A 20,706-nucleotide genomic window follows, 5' to 3' on the forward strand; every position below is an offset into this window, starting at 1 on the left:
CCCAATCTCTGCCTTTGTGTTCACATGACTCTCTCCCTGTATGTTGTCAATGTCCAGATCTCCCCCTTTTTATAAGGACACAGGTCATACTGGTTTAGGGCTCCCCTCCAGCATGATTCAAGTGGTAAAGAATCCGCCTGCTAATGCAAGAGAGGCAGGTTCGATCCCTGGGTCAGGAAGATTCCCTGGGGAAGGAAATAGTAACCCACTCCAGTACTCTTGCCTGGGAAATCCCATGGACAGAGGAGCCTGGTGGGCTACAGTCCACATGGTTGCAAAGAGTCAGACACGACTGGGCAGGCACATGCCATGCCACTTCAGTGTGATCTCATCTTAATTTAACTACATCTACAAAAATCCTATGTCCAATAAGGTCACATTCTGAGATACTCTAGGTGAGGACTTACACGTATAAATTTGAAGAAGGACACAGATCAGCCCCTTGGCTTCCATGATGGCTCAGACAGTAGAGAATCCTCCTGCTAAAGCAGGAGATGTGGGTTCAATCCCTGTGTTGGGAAGATTCCCTGGAGAAGGGAATGGCAACCCACTCCAGTATTCTTGCCTGGAGAATTCCGTGGGCAGAGGAGCCTGGCGGACTACAGTCCATGGGGTCACAAAGAGTCAGACACGACTGAGCAACTAATACAAACAGTCACGCCGTAGCCCAGGAGGATAGCAGAAGGTATCATATGAGTGACAGGCTTTGTCTTGTCCCTCCGTGATTGGTGTCCAGAGTTATAGAAAAAGAAACAAATCTCTAAGGACTGTCCTGGCAGCCCATGGTTAAGACTCCACGCTTGTAATGCAAAGGGCACAGTTTCCATCCCTGGTCAGGTAACTAGCATCCCACACGCTTGCTACACAGTGCGGCCATGAAACAAGAAAAGGAAATATCTGAAATACCTTCTTTTCTGTTTATTCAACCTCATCAGGCTTCCTAAAGTAATTTGAAAATTACTGGTGCCATCAGAATGTGGCTTTCCATCCTTGACAATATGCATAAAGGGGTCTTTTTTACTAGCTTTTTAAAAAACTCATTAAAAATCAAATTAATTTTTTCTTGGTTTAGCCCCTGAAATCCAGAGTAATTGTAATTACTAACAAATGGTTGAGCTGAGAAATGTAGGGTAATTCAAGAATAGCAGACGAGAGAACTCAAAATAACAGTAGATTTGCCTCTTTGGAATATAAAACATCAAGAAGATTACGCTTTTCTGCTGAGTTCTCTCACCAGGGTTCATGCTGGTTTTGCTGATCAAACGGAAACTGTCACTACCGTGGTGCGGCCTGGCTTTTGGGATAGAATATGGACTCTATTCAACCTCAATTTGTCCTCACCAGAGGCTGGTTTCTGAGATTTTAATTTATAGTGTTTGGGTTGGAGTTGTCAAGGTGAGGGGTGCGGGGGGTTGGATGGGTAGGCAACTGTCAAAATTTCTTCCCCCAGCACCTGGAAAGGTTTGGTTCAGAGGGAAACTTGTCTTCCAGTTTCAGGGCTAAATTAAATAACCCAGCTAGCTAAACCCACCTGGAGGACTAGATATTATTTTTCTTATCTCCAGGATTTGTCTTTTGAAGAATAAAATATGTTTTCTTAGAGGAGTTGAGAGGATGTAATTCTTCCCTGCAGTGCTCAAGCCCTAGAAAGAGATTCAAATTAGAGTAGACCAAAATAACTTCCTCACCATGGCAACATGTTTGCTGGTCTCTAGGAGCAAGGTTTTGTGATCCAGGCAGAGGCTGAATCCCTCCACCTGGAATTTATTTTCACCTTTCATTTGCATAAATGTGACCACCTCTGAAGAGTTTTTACAAGTTATCGTGAGAGGGAATGTTGAGTTTTGCTAGGAGTGTGGGAACTTTGCTGGCCGAATATAACATGAACTTTGTGCTCTTAAATTTAAATGAGGAGTTCCCCCAGATTAATTAGACATTACAGTGGTGGGATTGCTTTTCTGGGGCAGTTAATAATTCTGTTCTTGTTTCTCTTTTGCTGCACTTTTAATGGTGAGTGTTTCCTAAAAGTGCTCAGTCACTCACTTGTGTCCAACTCTTTTGTGACCCCATGGACTGTACCCTGCTAGGCTCCTCTGTCCTTGGGATTTCTCAGGCAGGAATACTGGAGTGGGCTTCTGTTTCCTTCTCTGAGAGATCTTCCTTCACCAGAGATTAAACCCACGTCTCCTGCATTGGCAGGTGGATTCTTTACCACTGAGCCACTTGGGAGGCCTGTTTTCTAAGTTCCCTTCATAAATGCCCTTCCCTGACTCATTCTGGCTACTGTGTCTGTCAGGCCACAGGCCCTTTGCACATGCTGTTGAACAGCTCTCTGTTCCTGTTCTTTGGAGAAGCAACAGTGTGGGAGCCACGCTGATCCCGTAACAGAGGCACACAGGGCTTAGTCAGGCACAGTAGATTAATTATAGGAACAAATCCCAAGGTTCTACAGTCAGGCATGTGTACATTTTCTACCTTTACACTTCTGCCCTCTGACCATTTTGTTGTCAATTTGGCAGGTCACCCTGCCCTTGACCTGATAGATTTTTTCCCAATAGAAGGTAAAGGAAAAATGGAAGAAACCAGATAGTATAAGGCCTAAACTTCCTATACCAACTAATCTCTCTTGTTCAAAGCATCTAACCCTTTGGGGAAGAAAGCTTTACCCATCCTGTATGGAATCATAAACAGAAGAGAAGGGAGTTTTGTTTGTTGGTTTTGGGGTTTTACTAAACCTCCCTCAAAAAATTACTCGTTCTCAGTAATTACTTATTTTCTTATTTTTACAATGAGCAACATAAAAAGAAAATAGCCTATTCCCTCTTACTGCCAGGCATTTTCCACTTTAATAGTAGTTATCCTGCTTCACTTGCTAATGGCAAAGAGAAGATGGATTGAACAATGTCACAACTGGTTACATTGTCCCAAAAGTATCTTGTTACAAGAGAGGCAGAATTAGATGATCTGAAAGAAATTGTGTTATTTCAGGAGTTTATACAGTATAACCAGGAAAGTACCCAACAAAATGTGGCCTTGTGGACTTTTTTCTGGAAACCATCCTGATCCTGGGAAGCCTCAGGATAAAGGTCTCAACTCATGGAAGAGCCTGAGAGCCTCTTACTCAGGAAAAAACTGCCCAGTTAGGAGTGAGCTCTAGTTTGTTAAACCATAGTGGTTCTGAAGAGGTTATAGCATTTATCTACCTTATTTCCTGGTGGCTCAGTCGGTAAAGATTCTGTCTGCAGTGCATAAGACCTGAGTTTGATTGATTCCCCTGGAGAAGGAAATGACAACCCACTCCAGTATTCTTGCATGGAAAATCCCATGGACAGAGGAGCCTGGAGGGCTACAGTCCATGGGGTCACGACAGTCGGACACGACTTAGTGCCAAACCACCACCTAGTACTTAAGCTCTTGAATTAGCTATGACAGGGGTATTGCATGATTTTCTGGGTAGATAACTCCATGTATATACCTATTAGGCTACAAGCCAAGTTGTTAGCTGCCCTACATGAAGTTTTGGCTAAAACACACTTCATACTCACTTATAATTTATGACACATAAAGTTTTCCATTCAGCATATGTTATCCTAAGAGGTATTTTGAAAGAATCTCTTCTCCAGTAAACCTCCTCCTCATTTCCCTTCCTTCTCCATATTCCAAGAAAAGCACTTCTTGACTGTGTTTCAGCCAGTATATTCCCTCTGAGATGGTAGAATTCATTGGTCATGACAAAAATATGGTGACCAGCTTAAAACAGGGGGCTGCACTTCACAGCCTCCCAGGGCTTTTTACCAGCTTGGACTTGATGTGCTGTTTCTAATTCATTTGCCCTGCTCCGTGGGGCTGTCAAAGGAATAGTGTTCTTCCTTTTAAATAGTGTCTTTCTTCCCAAAACTGCATTCCCCACAGATACACTCTTTACAGAGGAGTAGCCTCCCCCACCACTAAAATGCCACAGTTCCTTCAGGGCGAGCTGGAACCGTTCAAAGGGCATCGCAGTAGTAGGCAGGAGCATTAATTCAGGCCAGGAGGCCAAGCAGCGGAGAAGGGTGGCCGCTGGGCTCCAGTGGGCGACAGGGTGCAAGTGTGCGTCTTGGGTCAGCACGGCCACCTTTGTATATTACGTCGTCTCTTCTGTTTCCTTCCACCTCATCTTTCTTGTTTGAAACTCTTAGGACCATGGACTCTTACTTTAGAAATAGATCCTAAATTAAGTTTGGCTTGTTATTAATTTTTAAATACTCTGGTTATATCAGTCGATGCCAACAAACTCCAGATCACGTTCAGTTGAATCACCTTTAAGGTAAAGAAATTGCGATAGCCATTGTCATGCCGGAGACTGCCTGTTACCTGGTAAGCATGAATGAACGGATGACCTGCTTTGTGCCCAACTTTTTAAAAAATACTTTTATTTATTTATTTTTGGATCTCCTGGGTCTTTGTTGTTGCTCGGGCTTTCTCGAGTTGCAGAGAGCTGGGGCTACTCTCTAGTTGCGGGATACAGGCTTCTCATTGTGGTGGCTTCTCTTACTGCAGAGCACAGGGTCTAGGTCATGTGGGCTTCAGTAATTGCAGCACATGGGCTCAGTCGTCGTGGCTCCCAGGCTCTAGAGCGTAGGCTCAGTAATTGTGGTCCACAGGCTTAATTGCTCTGCAGCATGTGGGATCATCCCAGATCAGAGATTGAATCCGTGTCTCCTGCACTGGCAGGCGGATTCTTTACCACTGAGCCACTAGGGAAATCCCTGTGACCAACTTTTGAAATAGAAAAAGAAACTCATAAACTCACCATGAAAGCAATTAACATAAAGCAACTGGGAAAGTATCAGTTCAGTTCAGTTTAGTCGCTCAGTCGTGTCCGCCTCTTTGCGACCCCATGAACCGCGGCACGCCAGGCCTCCCTGTCCATCACCAACTCCCGGAGTTCACTCAGACTCACGTCCATCGAGTCAGTGATGCCATCCAGCCATCTCACCCTCTGTCATCCCCTTCTCCTCCTGCCCCCAAAGTATAGAAGATAATATTTAATGAAGTGCTAGATGATAGGGATACAACAGCAACAATAGGGAGAGAAGACTAGAGGGATGTAAGGTGGCAGAGAAAAAGTAAGATCATTATTGGTCAGGGTTAGTCTAGCTGGGAAGGTTTCATATGAGACTTTGATTTTGAAATTGGTGGGATTTGGATTGGAGTTGAGGAGGGAAACAAGCTGTCCTCCGTATTGGGACAAGCAGAAGTAAAGGCATGGACAGCATGGTCCTCCATAAGAGGACCACAGAGGGATCACAGGGCGAAGAGCTGATGAAAGTGACTAGGTGCTGTACATGCAACCAGAGAGGTTGGGGCTCCCATGAGCCCTCCCAGTTATCCCTGAGATATTTCCCAATGGAAATCTGACTCTCACTTTATTTTTTGAATTTAAAAACCCTGGCTTCTCTAGGAAAATCATATCATAGCATGAATACTAGACTCTTAGAATCCAGGACTGGAAAAGAATTTGGAAGATCTTCTAATCTAAGGTCTTATAGAGAAATGTCTCAAAAGATGTTCTATGTCTCCCTTAAAGACAGTTCAGTGTTTTCTTGATCCATTGTGAATTATACTTATAATGGAACCTCTTTGTGCCTTGATGGTGCCAGAAATGACCCTTTCTTAAAGTACCTTAAGTACCCCATGCACTAAGTCAAAGCTCAAACCCCATCTGAACCTCAGTTTGTATTTAAAATAAGGATGGTAATAGTATAGGCATCTGATGGTTATGATGAGAATTCATGTGTATAGGGCACTTAACATGATGCCGCAATGACTCACGGAGGTGCCCTTAAGTTAGTTTTAACATTGTCATTCAACAAATGGGAAAAAGAAAGTTACCATATATTTTTCATAAGCCTGGAAGGGTGATAGGTACAAAGTTTTTCAGGCTAAAGTCAAGTCATCAAAATCACCATCTTAAACAGATGTGAATTTCAAACACAGGAGGCGAGTTCCTTGTCAGCTTCCAACTCAGCCCGCCAGTAGCTTCAGCTGTAATTCTCTAGGAGACTTGCAGACCTGAACAGCTTTTTCCAAAAGACGATTGCCCTGGCAGGTGTTCACTGGCTTCTTCCTGCAGCTCTTTTTTGCTTCTCCTGTTATTCACTGTTTCCCAAGTCGGGCTTCCTCTGCCACCGAGACTCCCAGGACTCCCACCATGTCAGCACCCTCTTGACAGCTCATCCCAACCAACGTCCTGCACACCCTCCCCACAGGCGGGCACCCTCCCACCAGATTTGTGGCAGTTCTGCCTCGTGGACCAACTGCCAGCCTCAGCTCTCAGGTATCTAAACGACTTCATCTGGGTTTCTCAAACTAAGAAACGAAATAGATCTGTTATTTCCACCGTGACAAAGCTCTTGGCCTTCTTCTGGAAAATTCAGTACTTGACTACTGTTTTCTGATCCAGGAAAACAATCAGATCTTTCTTGAAACGTTTCATTTTGCAGTGAGAGCAGGGTGAAGGCATTTGAGTAGGTGCTGTTTTCCTTAAACTGTGACCAACTGCAGATTCCTTTTAGATGTCAAATGTCACAAACATTTCTCCAGAAGCTGTTTTTCTCCATCTAGAAGTAGTTGCAAGAGCATTAGATTTAATGCTCTTTTTAAGTCATTAAAGTTATTAGGGTGTAGGAGTGTTTCCAGGCTTCAAGAAAGTATACATTAGGGAAAATTAAAAAAAAAAAAAAATCAAACCTAGCCCATCTGACCTGGATAATTTTTGGTCTGGAATGTTTAAAGCAAAAAGAAAAAGCTTAACAAATGGAAAGGCTGATTCTCCATGTAGATCTTCTTTAGTCCAGGGAAAATAGATCTTTGGTAACATAAAAGCAAAAGGGGAAAACACGTGCGTGGCATATGTGGCACCTGGGCCCTGGTGCCAAGACATAAATAAACTGGTTTTCCAGGCTTGTGTCCAGATAAATTATTCAAGACTGGAGCCGGGAAATCCATCAGAGTCACTGAATAGTAGCTCAGGGAGGGACCACCTCGGCCATCGCGTCTTCTGACACAGAGAGGATGCATGGTTGTTCCAAGCTCTGGCACCTCTTCCGTCCTAGGAGGAGGACCACGCAAGCCCTGGGTTTCAGGACCATCCTTCCTCCCCTGCTTTGTATTTCCAGTTCGTTCCACAGAGCCGCTGTCTGGGCTGGTCCCCCAGTAAGCTTCTTGTTAAAACAAGCAGTCTGATGTCAGGTAAATCTGTGGCCAGACCATGTCCCTCTCAAGCCAGGAAACTGCCACCTCCCACCCATGGCCGCAGGGCTCCGTCTAACACCAGAGCCAGCTTGGATGGTGTTCTCAGTCAAGGGGAAGCCAACTCCTGGCTTAGGCTCCTGCAACCTTTCTGTGCTCTCATTCATTCGTGTCCAGGGAATCTGTTTTTATTTACTTGTTTTCATCCTTGAGACAGTTTACCGATTGGAGAAGGGAAGGCTTCTCCTCTGTTCAGCTGGAACCAAAGGGAAGCGTGGGTCGTAAAACACAGTTTGCAGCGAGGCGGGTGTGTTTCAGGCAAGTCTGAGTCTATCAGCACTGGTTAAAACTGTCAATTTTGAACTCATTTCCTTTGAAGTAATGATGTGAGTACAACATTAACAAGCCTTTAGGATGGAGTATCCTGGCAGGAGTTAAACTGGCTCTGGAGATCTCCCTTCAGTACCCAGGACTTCCCTGGTGGCTTAGGCCGTAAAGAATCTGCCTGTAAGGCAAGAGACCCGGATTTGATCCCAGGATCAGGAAGATCCCCTGGAGAAGGAAATGGCAACCCACTTCAGTATTCTTGCCTGGAGAATTCCATGGACAGAGGAGCCTGGCGAGCTACAGTCCATGTGTTCACAAAGAATCGGACACAACTGAAAGACTAACCCATCTGGAGTACCTATAGTCTGTCTACATGTATATATATATAATGTATATATTGCAGAACTTGGAAAACTGTAAAGAAAATATAAACTACCTATTACTCCAGCCACTCAGAAATTAAGGTTCTTCAAAAATATGTCTTTCTCCTCTTTTTCTCAGTGTATATAAAATATTTTGTGGGGCTTATAGTTCAAAATGTGCTGCAGTTTGCTTTTTCTCTTAATTTATCCTGAGTATTTTGTTAGTAACAGCCTGATTTTTATGACTAATATGCATTTAAACCAAGCTTGAGAGTATAAATCCCATAAATAATGCATCTAACATGTGCTTCCCTGACATGGATTGCATGTCTGCTGTGTGCCAGATACTGTGCTGGGCTCTGCCCCCTTCAGAACCTGGACTGAATGAAAAACCCTGAGACAAGGTGATGGCTGGGAGTGGTTCAGTCTCAAGCCACCCTGGGAAGTGGAGAGTTGGCTAAACTGGCCCCCTTTTCTGAGAGGTTCCGGAGAGTTCTCATCTTTTGCATAATAAATGGGCGAGAGGCACAATGAAAAGAACGAGGTAGGATGGATGAGAAGGAAAAGATGTGGAAAAGGCAGTTTGAATCATTTCAGCAATAAACTTGAGACTCTCAGGTTCTGGATTGCTTCTTATGGCTCAAAACCTTTTAATGTGCAAGCATGCGAAGTCACTTCAGTTATGTCTGACACTGTGCAACCCTACGGATTGTAGCCCGCCAGGCTCCTCTGTCCGTGGGATTCTCCAGGCAAGAATACTGGAGTAGGCTGCCGTGCCCTCCTCCAGGGGATCTTCCCGACCTAGGGATTGAATCCGCTAAATACTGGGGACAACTTGGATGTGGGTGTGACTCCAAGCCCAGATGACGGAGAATCGAGGTGGCCAGCACAGGGCAGGGTTCCCACCTCCCCTGCCTACTAGCTGAGTGACTCCAGGGAAGTCACTTTGCCTCCTGGGCCTTAGCTTCCTCACCTGTATAAAGGGAATCATACTTGCAGATCCTCTATCAGCTTGCTCTGAGGACCAAAGAAGATAATCCATGTCAAGTGCTGACACCTGGAAAATCCAGTAAATATTGATTGTGGCTACAGTGACAAGTGTAGAATCTTTAAAGCACCATTTTAAGGGAAGATAAACCGCGTCATCTGAGAGTTCAGTATTTGAGTGTTAAGCCACGTAGAATTGCATCCAGAAGTGTGAGCATCCTTTTTTATACATTTATTTATTTACTGGGCTGCATGGGGTCTCAGTTGTGGCATGCAGGATGTTTGATCTTCACTGCAGCATGCGAGCTCTTATTTGCAGCATGTGGGTGGAATCTAGTTCCCTGACCAGGGGTTGAACCTGGGCCCCTGCATTGGGAGTGCAGAGTCTTAGCCACTGGATCACCAGGGAATTCCCACGTAAGCATTCTTGAAAGTCGAAGTTCTGCGTTAGTCATGCATAAGTAAAATATTACTGGGGTAAGGTGTGCTAGTAAAATAACCCTTAGTGAAGAAGTGCTTGAGGACTTTGTCTCCTTTGCATCATAGCATCACAAATTGTATCTAAAGGTCTTCATGGATTATCTTATTTCATTGATTCCAAGGGGCATATTTGCCACATTGGAGCATCTCTAAGTCAGGATATGTCTTATTGATGTAAGATACATCTAATTTTTTAGATTCCTCATATAACTGACATCATGCAATATTTGTCTTTCTGTGCCTGGCTTATTTCATTCAGCATAATGTTCTCCAGGTTCATCCATATTGTCACAAATGGCACGATTTTCTTCTTTTTTAAGGCTCAATAATGTCCCACTATATATGTGTGTATAATATTAGTATTTGTGTACATATACAAACTGTATGTGTGTATAATTTCATATTTATATATCTGAATATATGAATAATATATATAGACACTCATGCTTTCTTTATCTATGTATCCATCTACACTTGATTGTTTCCATATCTTGATTATTGTCAATAATGCTACAGTGAACATGGGAATAGGATATATCTTTGAGATACTGATTTCATTTCCTTTGGGTACCCTTACTTTACCCAGAAGTAAAATTGCTGAATCATAGGATCGTTCTGTTTTTACTTTTGAAACCACCCCCTCCCAATGTTTTCCATAATGGCTGTACCAATTTCCATGCCCACCATCAGTGCACAGTGGTTCCCTTTACTGCACATTCTCAACAACACTTTTCATCTTTTGACTTTTTTGATAGTAATGATCCCTAATAGGTGTGAGGTGATGTCTTACTGTGGTTTGGACTTGATGATTAGTGAAGCTGAGCATCTTTTCATATACCTGACTTCAGTTGGCCATTTGTATATCTTTGGAAAACTGTCATTCAGGTCCTTTTCCTATTTCTTAAATTGGGTTATTGGGGGGTTGCTGTTGAGTTGTTAGAGTTCCATATATATTTTGGATATCAATCCTCTATTGGATGTAAGATTAGTAAATATTTTCTTCCATTCTATAGATTGACCTTTCATTTTATTCTTTCCTTTGCTGTGCAGAAATGTTTTAGTTTGATGTAGTCCCACTTTTTATTTTTGCTTTTATTGCCTGAGCTTTTGGTGTCAAATCTAAAAAATCATTGCCAACACCAGTTCCAGGGAGGTTTGCCCCTGTTTTCTTCTAGGAGTTTTGTGGCTTCAGGTCTTACTTTTAAGTCTTTAATCCATTTAGACATTGATTTTGGCGTATGGTGTAAAATTTCATTCTTTGGCATGTCAATATCCAGTGTTTCCAAAGCCATTTATTGAAAAGACTGTTCTTTACCCATTTTGTTTTCTTGGTGTCTCTGTCAAAAAAGAGTTGACTGTAAAAGAGTGGGTTGATTTCTGGGCTCTCTGTTCTATTCCATTGATCTATGTGTCTGCTTTTGGGCCAGTACCAAACTGTTTTGATTGATGTAGCTTGGTAATATAGTTTGAAATCAAGATGTGTGATGCTTCCAGCTTTCTTCTTCTTATTCAAGATTGCTTTAGCTATTTTGGGTCCTTCATATTTCCATATGAATTTTATAGTTGTTTTTTCCTATTTCTGTGAAAAATACAGAAATGCAAAACTCTGTTAGAATTTTGATAGAGATTGCATTAAATCTATAGATTGCTTTGGGTAATGTGGATATTTTAACAATTATTCTTCCAATTGATGAATACAAGAAAATTTTCCATTTATTTGTGTCTTCAATTTCTTTTATCAATGTTTTATCATTTTCAGCACACATATCTTCTACCTTTTGGTTAAGTTTATTCCTAAATATTTTATTTTTTTGATGCTATTGTAAGTAGGATTTTTTAAAATTTAATTTTTGTATAGTTCTGTATTGATTTTGTGTCCTGCAGCTTTATTGACTTCATTTTTAGTTTTAACATTCTGAGGGAGCAGGGAAGTCTTTAGGGTTTTTGGTATACAGGATCATTTCATCTGCAAACAGGAACAATTTTACTTCTTCATTTCCAATTTGCATGCCTTTTATTTCTTTTTCTTGCCTAGTTGTTCTGGCTAGATCTTCCAGTACTGTGTTGAATAGAAGTGGTGAGAGTGGGCAGCCTTGGCTTGCTCTGATCATAGAGGAAAAGCTTTCAGCTTTTTTCCATTAAGTATAATGTAAGTTATGAGCTTGTGAGTTGTGGCCTTTATTGTGTTGAGGTACATCCTTCTATCGGCTTCCCTGGTGGCTCAGTGGTAAAGAATCTGCCTACAGTGCAAGAGAGGCAGGTTTGATCCCTGGGTCTGTAAGATCCTCTGGAGAAGGAAATGGCAATGCACTCTAGTATTCTTACCTGAAATATCCTATGGACAGAAGAGTCTGGCAGGCTATAGTCCATGGGGTCATAAAAGTCAGACATAAACTGAGCAACTAAACAGCATTCTTCTATACCTAATTTGTTGAGAGTTTTTATCATGAAAGGATGTTGAATTTTGTCAAGTGCTTTTTCTTTTGAGATGATCATATGATTTTTATCTTCATTGTATTAACATGGTATACACGTTTATCAACTTGCATATGTTGAACCATTCTTACATCTTTGCATAAATCTTCTTTATTTTTAAAGAATTAAGTAACACTTTCCACCAAAGCATTAACTTTAAAGGGCTTTCATTTTTGTATCTTGAAAGAAAAACTTTGATTTATGAGTAAAATATGTATACTTGTGAGAGACCAATAAATTCATAGGTTTTTGAGAACCCATAGCCGTATTTTACAAAGTATTTAATAATGCCTTTTCTGAAACCAGTTTTATTCTTTATCTTAAAAACCTCTTGAAATTTGTAAAATTGAACTTTAGCCCTTTACAATAAGACACTGTTACTAAAAAGCACCGTAGTCTTTAACTTATTCTCTTTGGTTATTGACAGATATTCTAGCCCACATTTAATTCAGACTTTTATTTATTTTTCATTTATTGTAATATCACTGGGGGAATTTTGGAATTCACTCTAGAGTCAACTGGCTTCCAACTGAAGGTACTTTAAAGTTACACTGATTTTGTTTTCTCATTACAGAAGCAGTATATAACAGTAATCATGGAACACTTTGGAATACAGACAATACATTTTAAAAGAAGAAAAAGTCATCCAAAATTTAAGAACATTAAAGATAATCACTATGAACATTTTAGTGTATTTCCTTACTTTTATATAATTTTCATATGCTTATTAGCAAGTATGTTTGCGCATACACATAGCATATATAAAATCTTATATATGTAGGCACCATACTATATGTACACGTCACATTTTTTTAACTTAACGTTAGATAGTGTTTTCACGTATCATTAACTATTGCTCAGCACTTTTACAACTACATGGTGTTTCCTTTTACGGATATACAGTAACTCATTCAACCATTTGCCAACTGTTGGTCATTTAGGTTGTTTCCCATTCTTTTAATGTTATTAATTCCATCAAGCATAAAACTGATACAATTGAGGGACTAATGAGGGAGAGGAGCATCACGGTGATGTGCCAGGTGGTTAGACAACAAATCAAAGAGTCACCTTAGTGGAAGAACAAGGAAGGAAAGGCTAACCTTGGGCCCTGGTTGTAGAAACAGAAAGAGATGCACATGAAGGCTGTTGTGTTAGACTTGACAGAAGGTGGACCCTCTTAAGGTATGAGTCAAGAAACACTTCAAAGTTTAATTTGTATGTTGGGGAAAACAAATGCCATAAACAGAAAGTATCAGATTTGGAGGAGGAGCATCATTTACCATGATGCTGATGGTCAGCTCAGCTGAACTGAAGCTCTATTGGACGCTCGGGACTGGAGATGAAAAGTACAAGTCACAAATGGGTAGAGAATGCCGTGATGAATTCATGGGAAAATTGGATGCATTTGAAGGTGATCCTGATGGAGGAAAATAGTTGAAGTTTTTAGGAATAACCCATATTTGAATGAGAAGAAAAGGAATAACCAGTAAAAGAGGAGGAGGAAGGGAGGAAGAGAAGGAAGGGGAGAGAGAATGGGGATCAGAACTTAGGTAACAGAGAGTCGTTGAGAGCCCAGGAAGGGAGAGGACTCTGGGAATAAAATGCACAATGCTAAGTGCCACTGGTGTCTGTGCTGAAGGCAAGCTACTGAGAGGTTAATTGCAACCTTGAAATATGTTTTTTTCACTGGTGATATGACCCTAAGCCAACTTTAAAGGCATTTGGGAGTGAGTGGGTGGAATCCACGATTTTGAGAATTCGGTGGTGAAGGAAGAAGTGGGGATGTGCATTGGAGGCAGTCAGAGGAGGCTGGAGTAGTGGGGGTTCGCGCCTGCACGAGGTGCTGCTGCTTCAGCACTGCTCTTCTCCTTTGCGGAATGTCTCCTGACAAAACCAGCCTTTCACCTGAAGCTGCCTTGGGAATAGAAGAGACTGGATTCATACAGGCAGCCTGCCTTGTTGGCCTGAAAATTACTACTTGAAAAAACAGAAAGGAATCCTTCACGTTTTAGAACCTTCAAAGGGATATTCAAGGTGGGAAAATCTTTCTTTTAGGCCACCACTGAAGAAACTGAAGCGAACAGTCGAGAAGATGAAAATGATGGTGAAGAAGCAGAAAAAGGGAATACAGAAGTTGCCCCATCAGGTTTGTTTCTATAACAGACTAGTTTTAAAGATCAATCGTAACTCTTAAACTATATTGAAAATAAGAAAGGCAATGAATGAGGTGAGTCTCTAACTGGTGTGGTTGTGCTGTCACCTAGTGGCGTCCTGGGGGAAATTCTGATCATATGATTTATCTTGTAAAAAAGCAAGGCTTTGAGTGTCTTTGCTTCCTTATTTTATTTTTGAAAGTTTATCTCCATCATTACAAAGAGATTATATTTCTCAAAATAAGTAATGCTAAAAACTGAATGTTATATTTAACACAGTAATAGCAATAGATACGACAGATTTAAAATATATCATAAAAATAGATCCTGAAACAGCAAAACTGGTGAATAATTTGAAAGAATAAGGTAAGGTGGCAAATATGAATCGTAAGTTCACATAGAGACTCACTCTTCCTAAAGCAGTATTTCTCAATATTTTAAACACATTTTTCTTTTGATAAAATATGAAAACTTCTCACCCTCCTTTAATACCAAATTATTTTTAAACAGCATCTTAAATGAAATGTCATTACTAAACATTTTAGCATATACTTTTGCAAACTATACTGTACCTCCACACTTCAATATGCCCCTTCAGATGGTGAGTTTTTCACCCACTTTATATATTCAAGAACACAATTTTCATTGCATTATATAAACTGCACAATCTTTAACACATTCCAGTTACGAAAACTTGGTGTTAAAAAGGAGTATTGAAATACAAAAGGAGGAGTCAGGTTGCCATTCATTTGGATAGAAATTTAGATAGAAATTATCTGTAAATGTTCTCCCATCCAACCCACCTCTTAATATTCTGTGTCAGCATTTTGTTTCATGTATTGTTATTCATATGTAAACTGGGACTCTTATTCAGAACTTAGATTTTCATAGTGGTATTCTTTGATATATGTTGCTTGACTTTTTAAACAATACCATGAAAAAGCCTAGAGAATCCCAGCATCCGAGGCTCTTCTGTGCCTCTTACCGCACTGTGATCCAACTCCAGGTTGCCCAGGACAAGACATGTATTCATTGTGCTTTGTGGTATGGCAGAACCGAGCCTTTATGCAGCTTTAATCTCCTTTACATTTCTGAACGTAACTCCATTTCAGAGCCACAGCTTTTTACAACAACTGTGACCAGATCCAGCCCAACCGTGGCCTTTGTGGAGCTTTCACCCAGCCCTCAGCTGAAGAATGAGGTGCCAGAAGAGAAAGAGCAGAAGAAGCCAGAAAATGAAATGAGTGGGAAGGTGGAGCTGGTGCTGTCACAAAAGGTGAGGTGGACTGAAGTCGTTACGCCCGCAGTTCTCGCGGCTTCACGCTGCTGCCGGCTGCTGCCGCGGCACCACTTCACAATGAAGGTTTAATTTCTCTCCTGATCTTTTTTCCTATCTTTAAAATGTATACTTTCCTAAAGCAAATATAATACATGTTCATTGGGAAAAAAAATAAGTGTATGTAGAAAGATGTCTGTATAGACATTTGGGCTGCTATAACAGAAACCCATAGTCTGGGTGGCTTATAAACAACAGAAATTTTTCTCTCAGTTCTAGAGCTGGGAGATCCGAGACCAAGGCACCCGTGGATTTGGTGTCTGGTAAGAATCCACTTCCCGGTTCATAGGCGGCCATCCTTTTGCTGTGTCCTCACTTGGCAGAAGGCGCAAAGGAGCGCTCGAGTCCCTTCTATAAGGACTATGAAAAAATTGTTTTCAAGGGTTCTTAACTCTGTGTGTGTGTACATACACGCACCATGGACCCTTTGTCTATCTGCAAACAGTGTTCTCAGAATAATATTGTTTAAACCATAAAATGAACAGGATTACCAAGTTTTCCTTGGTATCAAGTGGTACAAAGTACATATAATCACATGAATTCTTCTCTGTGGACCCCAGCTTAAGAATTTCAGCTAGTTCATTAGCAAATGGCATAATGGTCTTTGGACCCAATGCTTTTCACACCGTGTGAATTTCTCCTTTCCCTATTGCATGGTTATCTTTTAGAGAAAGAAGGCAAGAGGATGACAGTGGTTGCAGCAGCTTTTATTTTCTGACTTCCTTTGAGAGTGTTGCTTTTATAAATCCAAGTATCAGTGCACACAGGCTGAGCTTTTACATAGTGGTTATTTTGAGCATTTCTGCTGATGGTTAACTGTTTCACTTACAGTCAGGCATTATCTGACACAGGTTTCTGTCAAGACTCCACTATGGGGAAAATGGTATGAGGTTAAGATTTGAGGGTTGTCAACTTTGGTAAGTCTCGGTCTTGAGTTTTGCTGCATGTTTAACGCTGAAGTTCATTTGGACACCTGCTTGACCTCCAATAATACAGAATGACTCACTGTATTTTCCTCAGGATTCCACTAGGGTTGAATATATTAGAGTCATCAAGAAAAATAAAATCCTACTGAGAAGAAATTCTAGACATTGAATCATCCTGAGGACCAAACAAGAGATAAGCTTATGATGAAACAAGTGCTCTAAAACCTCATTGACCCACTGGCCATCAAATTAATCTCTTCAAGGCCACCAGCCAATGAATCAGAGAAGGTCCTGTAAGAGCTGGAAGGACGTGAACTGACACAGCCACGCTTCTCATGCTGATCTCTGACTCTTAATATTAGTTGTCAGTTTGGTTATCTGTTCAGTCAGCAATCAGTTGATTAGAAGCAACAAATCGGAAGGAGGTGTTCTACCAAAGGCCATTCAATAGCAATAACCAGAAACATCTATTTTTACAAACCAAACATAAAAGTTTTTTAAGCCTGTAATTTTGAAACTATTTACCATAAGGTTATGTGGGCTAAACTGCTTCAAAAATGCCTTAAGGGCAATGTCCCTGTGGCACTGTTTGATATAACAGTTATTTACAATAATGCTTCTTCGTCAACACGCACAGTATGCTGTCTTTAATGCGCTTTGCACAACTTTGTGGGAAGTTACGTAGCATCTCAAGAATAATGCCCATTAGAAGGTAATACTACTTTAATATTTAACACTAACATAGTTTAAAATTTTTTTAAATCTTATGTGGAACGTCTTACTTCCTGACATTACAAATTCAGTATTATGTAGTACCACGAAACTGTGGTGAATTCCAGTGAGAAAATGAGACAGAGTGATGCATAATCTCAAAGACAGAATGTTGTCTTCTGAGTCTGAAGAAAAGTGGTCATCAAATTTGAAACAAAGTGATCATCAAATTTTTATGCTGTAGTTTGACTTCTATGAGAAACTGAACTCTGTATTAAGGTAGAAAGCATGAAGGGGGTTTGGAGAAGGGACCACATTTTCTATTTATGCTTTTGATGTTTGGGCTTTTAAGTTTTATTCCGCCTGTGCGTGTGTTAATGGCCAGCACCTGTGATGTTTGTGTCTGTTGCCTGTGTTCCAGGTGGTAAAGCCAAAATCTCCCGAGCCAGAGGCAACCCTGACATTTCCATTTCTAGACAAAATGCCTGAAACCAACCAGTCACCTTTGCCAAATCTCAATTCTCAAGGTAAAAAGAAGGAAATGTTTTGTTTTAGTTCTACATGTTCTGCTGGGCCCATTTGTAGTGAAATACTCTTTATTATAAAGACAGATTCCTTTTTTTTATGTTGATGTACCTTTAGCTATTGGGTTTTCCCAGAGTCCATGATGGCTGAATCAATAAAATCAGAATGAGAGCTGGGGCTACATTCTCTGTTTGGCTTAACCAGGAACCCCAGCTGCTGGGACCATTTTGTCAGCCAGGCGCAGTAGGACCTACACAAGTGTTTAATACCTGAAAATAGTTTGTGTTACCTCTAAAATGTTTTTTAAATTACAGGATAAAAAATCAATAACGTTAATAGTTTTATCATGTCAGCTTCAATATTTGTTAATTATTAATCTCTAGTCTTCTTAAAAATACTCATTTAATTTGACAACAATTGACAATGATTTGACCATGATTTTGGAAGGAAGTCAGATTTCCTTACTCCGTAATAGTTTCTGGATATGCATGATGATTACTGAGAAATCATTCATGATCATAGATTAAATGTGTTACTCATAACCAAAACTTTAATCTTTTCAAAAATCTTTATGCCAAGAATATATATACACACATATATATATACCTTTTGTACATATATATATATAGACTGAGGATATATCTTAATATAAATCATTTGTTTGGTACATTTGAATACTTTTGATTTTATATAATGTGGAGAGTGGTAGCCTCAAAAAATATTGGGTGTTTAGGACCCATGAAGGTGTTAGAATGACAGTGACTACTGCAAACTCCCCAGGGTTTCAGGCCCTATTTACTTGTGAATTCACCCCCTTTGCTTTTTAGAAGCCCAGCTTGAATCCCTTTACCTTGGTAAGGACTGCACGTTCCCACACCACTAGAAAGGAGCCTTAAGGATGTGAACAGTGGAGGGATGGGTCCTGAGGATCCGTGATTTGTAGGGACTGCTTCACAAGAGAAAGACCACTGGCTTTACTGCTGTGAGTTCTTTCTCTTTACCGGTGTGATGTGAAAGTGGCTAGACTTCAGGAGGCAAAACTGTAAGATTTCTTGTTTTGTTTTGTTTTGTTTTAAATGTACTTTCCCTAGTACATTTTATAGATTTATCGATCCAGGCAAAGAGAGATTGTACAGGTCATTGTGACTGGGGATTTGTTACTTTTCTTTTCCACACTGGGCAGCTATTTGGCAGAACCTGCGTTGGCTTCCATTAGTCTTTGTTGATGGCTGGGAAATAAGTTAGGCTCTAACTGCATAATAGGAAGTACTCAGGAGGGAATTAATTGGCACAAGTACTGATGATCCCTAACTTCTTCTAAATGTAGAAACAAGTTTAATACTATCTTCAAAGCATTTGATTTAAATTTGTCAGCCCTCCTATCCTGAAGGGAATGGACAAAAATAAATTCTCCCAACCGGGCCAGGAATTGTTCACATTTAGATTTTAATTCTGCCCTATCTCTAGCACTTTTTTGTACATAAGTAATATAAAGAGGAAATAGACATTTTAAGCCATATTAATTAATTTTTCTGTCTTATGTATTTTTCCATCTCATTATCTGTTGAAAGGCATTTCAGTTTTATAAAATGTGCTGTTGAATTAAGGGACTTGACTTCATGCTTTATCTAAGGTGAATGATTAAAAAATAACATTCAGTAGCACTGGAGCATTTCCAAAATCATTCTTCAAGATGAGATTATATTTGTCATACACGTGTTCCAAGTTCTTGTCTGGCTCATGGAACTGTAAGTACAGCTGCAGGCTCTGGAGACAGAAGGCCCACATTCAGATCCTGTCTCTTCTGGTTCTTATCTGTGTGATCTTCCCCACTAAGTTCTTTCTAATCTCTGTCGTCTGTAAACTGGAAATAATAGTAGTTCAAACTTCATAGGGCCATTGGAAGAATTAGATAGGATAAACAAAAAAAGAGAGAGATAAAAAGCATTTAGCTTAATAGCTGGCCCAGAATAAGCGCTATAATATAATCTAGGAGCTGCAGAACAGTTGAATAGGAGTGGAAGTGTAAAGCAAGGTGCCAGGCAGGACTAAACCTTTCTCAAATGCTCTCCTTCAAAGAGCAGTGTTTGTATTATAGAGATATAGCTTAAGCAGTGATTTTCAAGCATGAGTGTGTGACAGGGTCCTCTCTAGGACTGGTTAAAACACAGACCTCTGGGCTGCACCCCTGCCATGTCTGATGCAGCGGGTCAGGCCTGGGGCCACAATATTTGCATTTCTAACAAGTTCCCCAAGCTGAGGCTGATGCCACAGACACAGGGATCATACTCTGGAAACCTCAGGCTTGAAGTATGTGTTTCAGTTGCGCACCAAGGACATCACTGGTAGATGTACAAGTAACGTGATACTTGTTTGGTAAGTTCTTTCTTCGTATCTTTCAAGAAGCAAAAGGCCTCTAATCAATGTATTCTTAAAAGACATGATTTGTCTTTAATTTGGGGGCAAGTATAGGGCTCTGCCCAGATATAAAAAGTCAGTGCACATTTAAGTGACTAGTCAGAGGCTGCACATCAAGTCCAGAGGAGCCTGTCGGGTTGGGATCAGGAATCTGGGAGCCACACCTGATATTCTCTCCCCAGGACGATGATGTCACCACCATCACCACTGAGTCCTCTGTCTCTGGGCTGATCAGACGGGCTACCACAGATCTACTGGAGGCCTAGTGGCGCTCCACAGATTTCCCTCCAGCATACACAGTGCATAAATAGTCTTTAAATACTCCAAAAACATTCATAAAATGCATTTAAAGATGACAATTTCCTTTTCTCAACTGTCTCCCAACAGTAGAAAAATAGCTCAAATGGATGTTTCAGGGAAATATGTGCACATTTTAAAAACTGATGTCTTTATTTGCATCGAGAATGATGACAGATGAGCCCAGCACAAACGTTCAGGATGCAAATGCTTGCCTTGAGCTTCTGTCTGTTTGCTGCTACCCGATTAGAGATACACACATATACATCGTTTTGCTGCACGCATATGTGACTGCCACCACAGACTTCCACAGTAACCTTTATAAAGTGTGTAAAAATAATTGAACTCATCTCTCCTGTCTTTTATACTTTTTTCTAGTGCTCTCCAAAAGCAATGTCAGCTCTGCATTTTGCCCTTGCATAGCACATTCTCCCTCCATATTGAGATTCAGCACCTTAAATGTTACCTTTAAGTAT

General features: G+C 40.6%; 1 protein-coding gene and 1 non-coding gene across 27 annotated transcripts in view; one reads left to right on the forward strand and one right to left on the reverse strand.

Moving 5' to 3' along the window:
* The window catches only part of LIMCH1 (LIM and calponin homology domains 1), a 352,227-nt gene that overhangs the window by 306,202 nt on the left and 25,319 nt on the right, over positions 1 to 20,706 (forward strand). For all 26 annotated transcript variants that reach the window (XM_019962649.2, XM_019962653.2, XM_019962658.2 and 23 more), the window contains 3 exons: positions 13,920 to 14,010; positions 15,130 to 15,293; positions 17,412 to 17,517. In XM_019962649.2, the coding sequence (XP_019818208.2) occupies positions 13,920 to 14,010; positions 15,130 to 15,293; positions 17,412 to 17,517 (361 nt within the window). The remainder of the gene's footprint in view (positions 1 to 13,919; positions 14,011 to 15,129; positions 15,294 to 17,411; positions 17,518 to 20,706) is intronic.
* Positions 9,247 to 9,318, reverse strand: TRNAG-CCC (transfer RNA glycine (anticodon CCC)). Its single transcript has one exon. It is a non-coding gene; the product is annotated as a tRNA-Gly (tRNA).

Source organism: Bos indicus, chromosome 6, assembly GCF_029378745.1.
Source record: "Bos indicus isolate NIAB-ARS_2022 breed Sahiwal x Tharparkar chromosome 6, NIAB-ARS_B.indTharparkar_mat_pri_1.0, whole genome shotgun sequence".
NCBI classification, from domain to species: Eukaryota; Metazoa; Chordata; class Mammalia; order Artiodactyla; family Bovidae; genus Bos; species Bos indicus.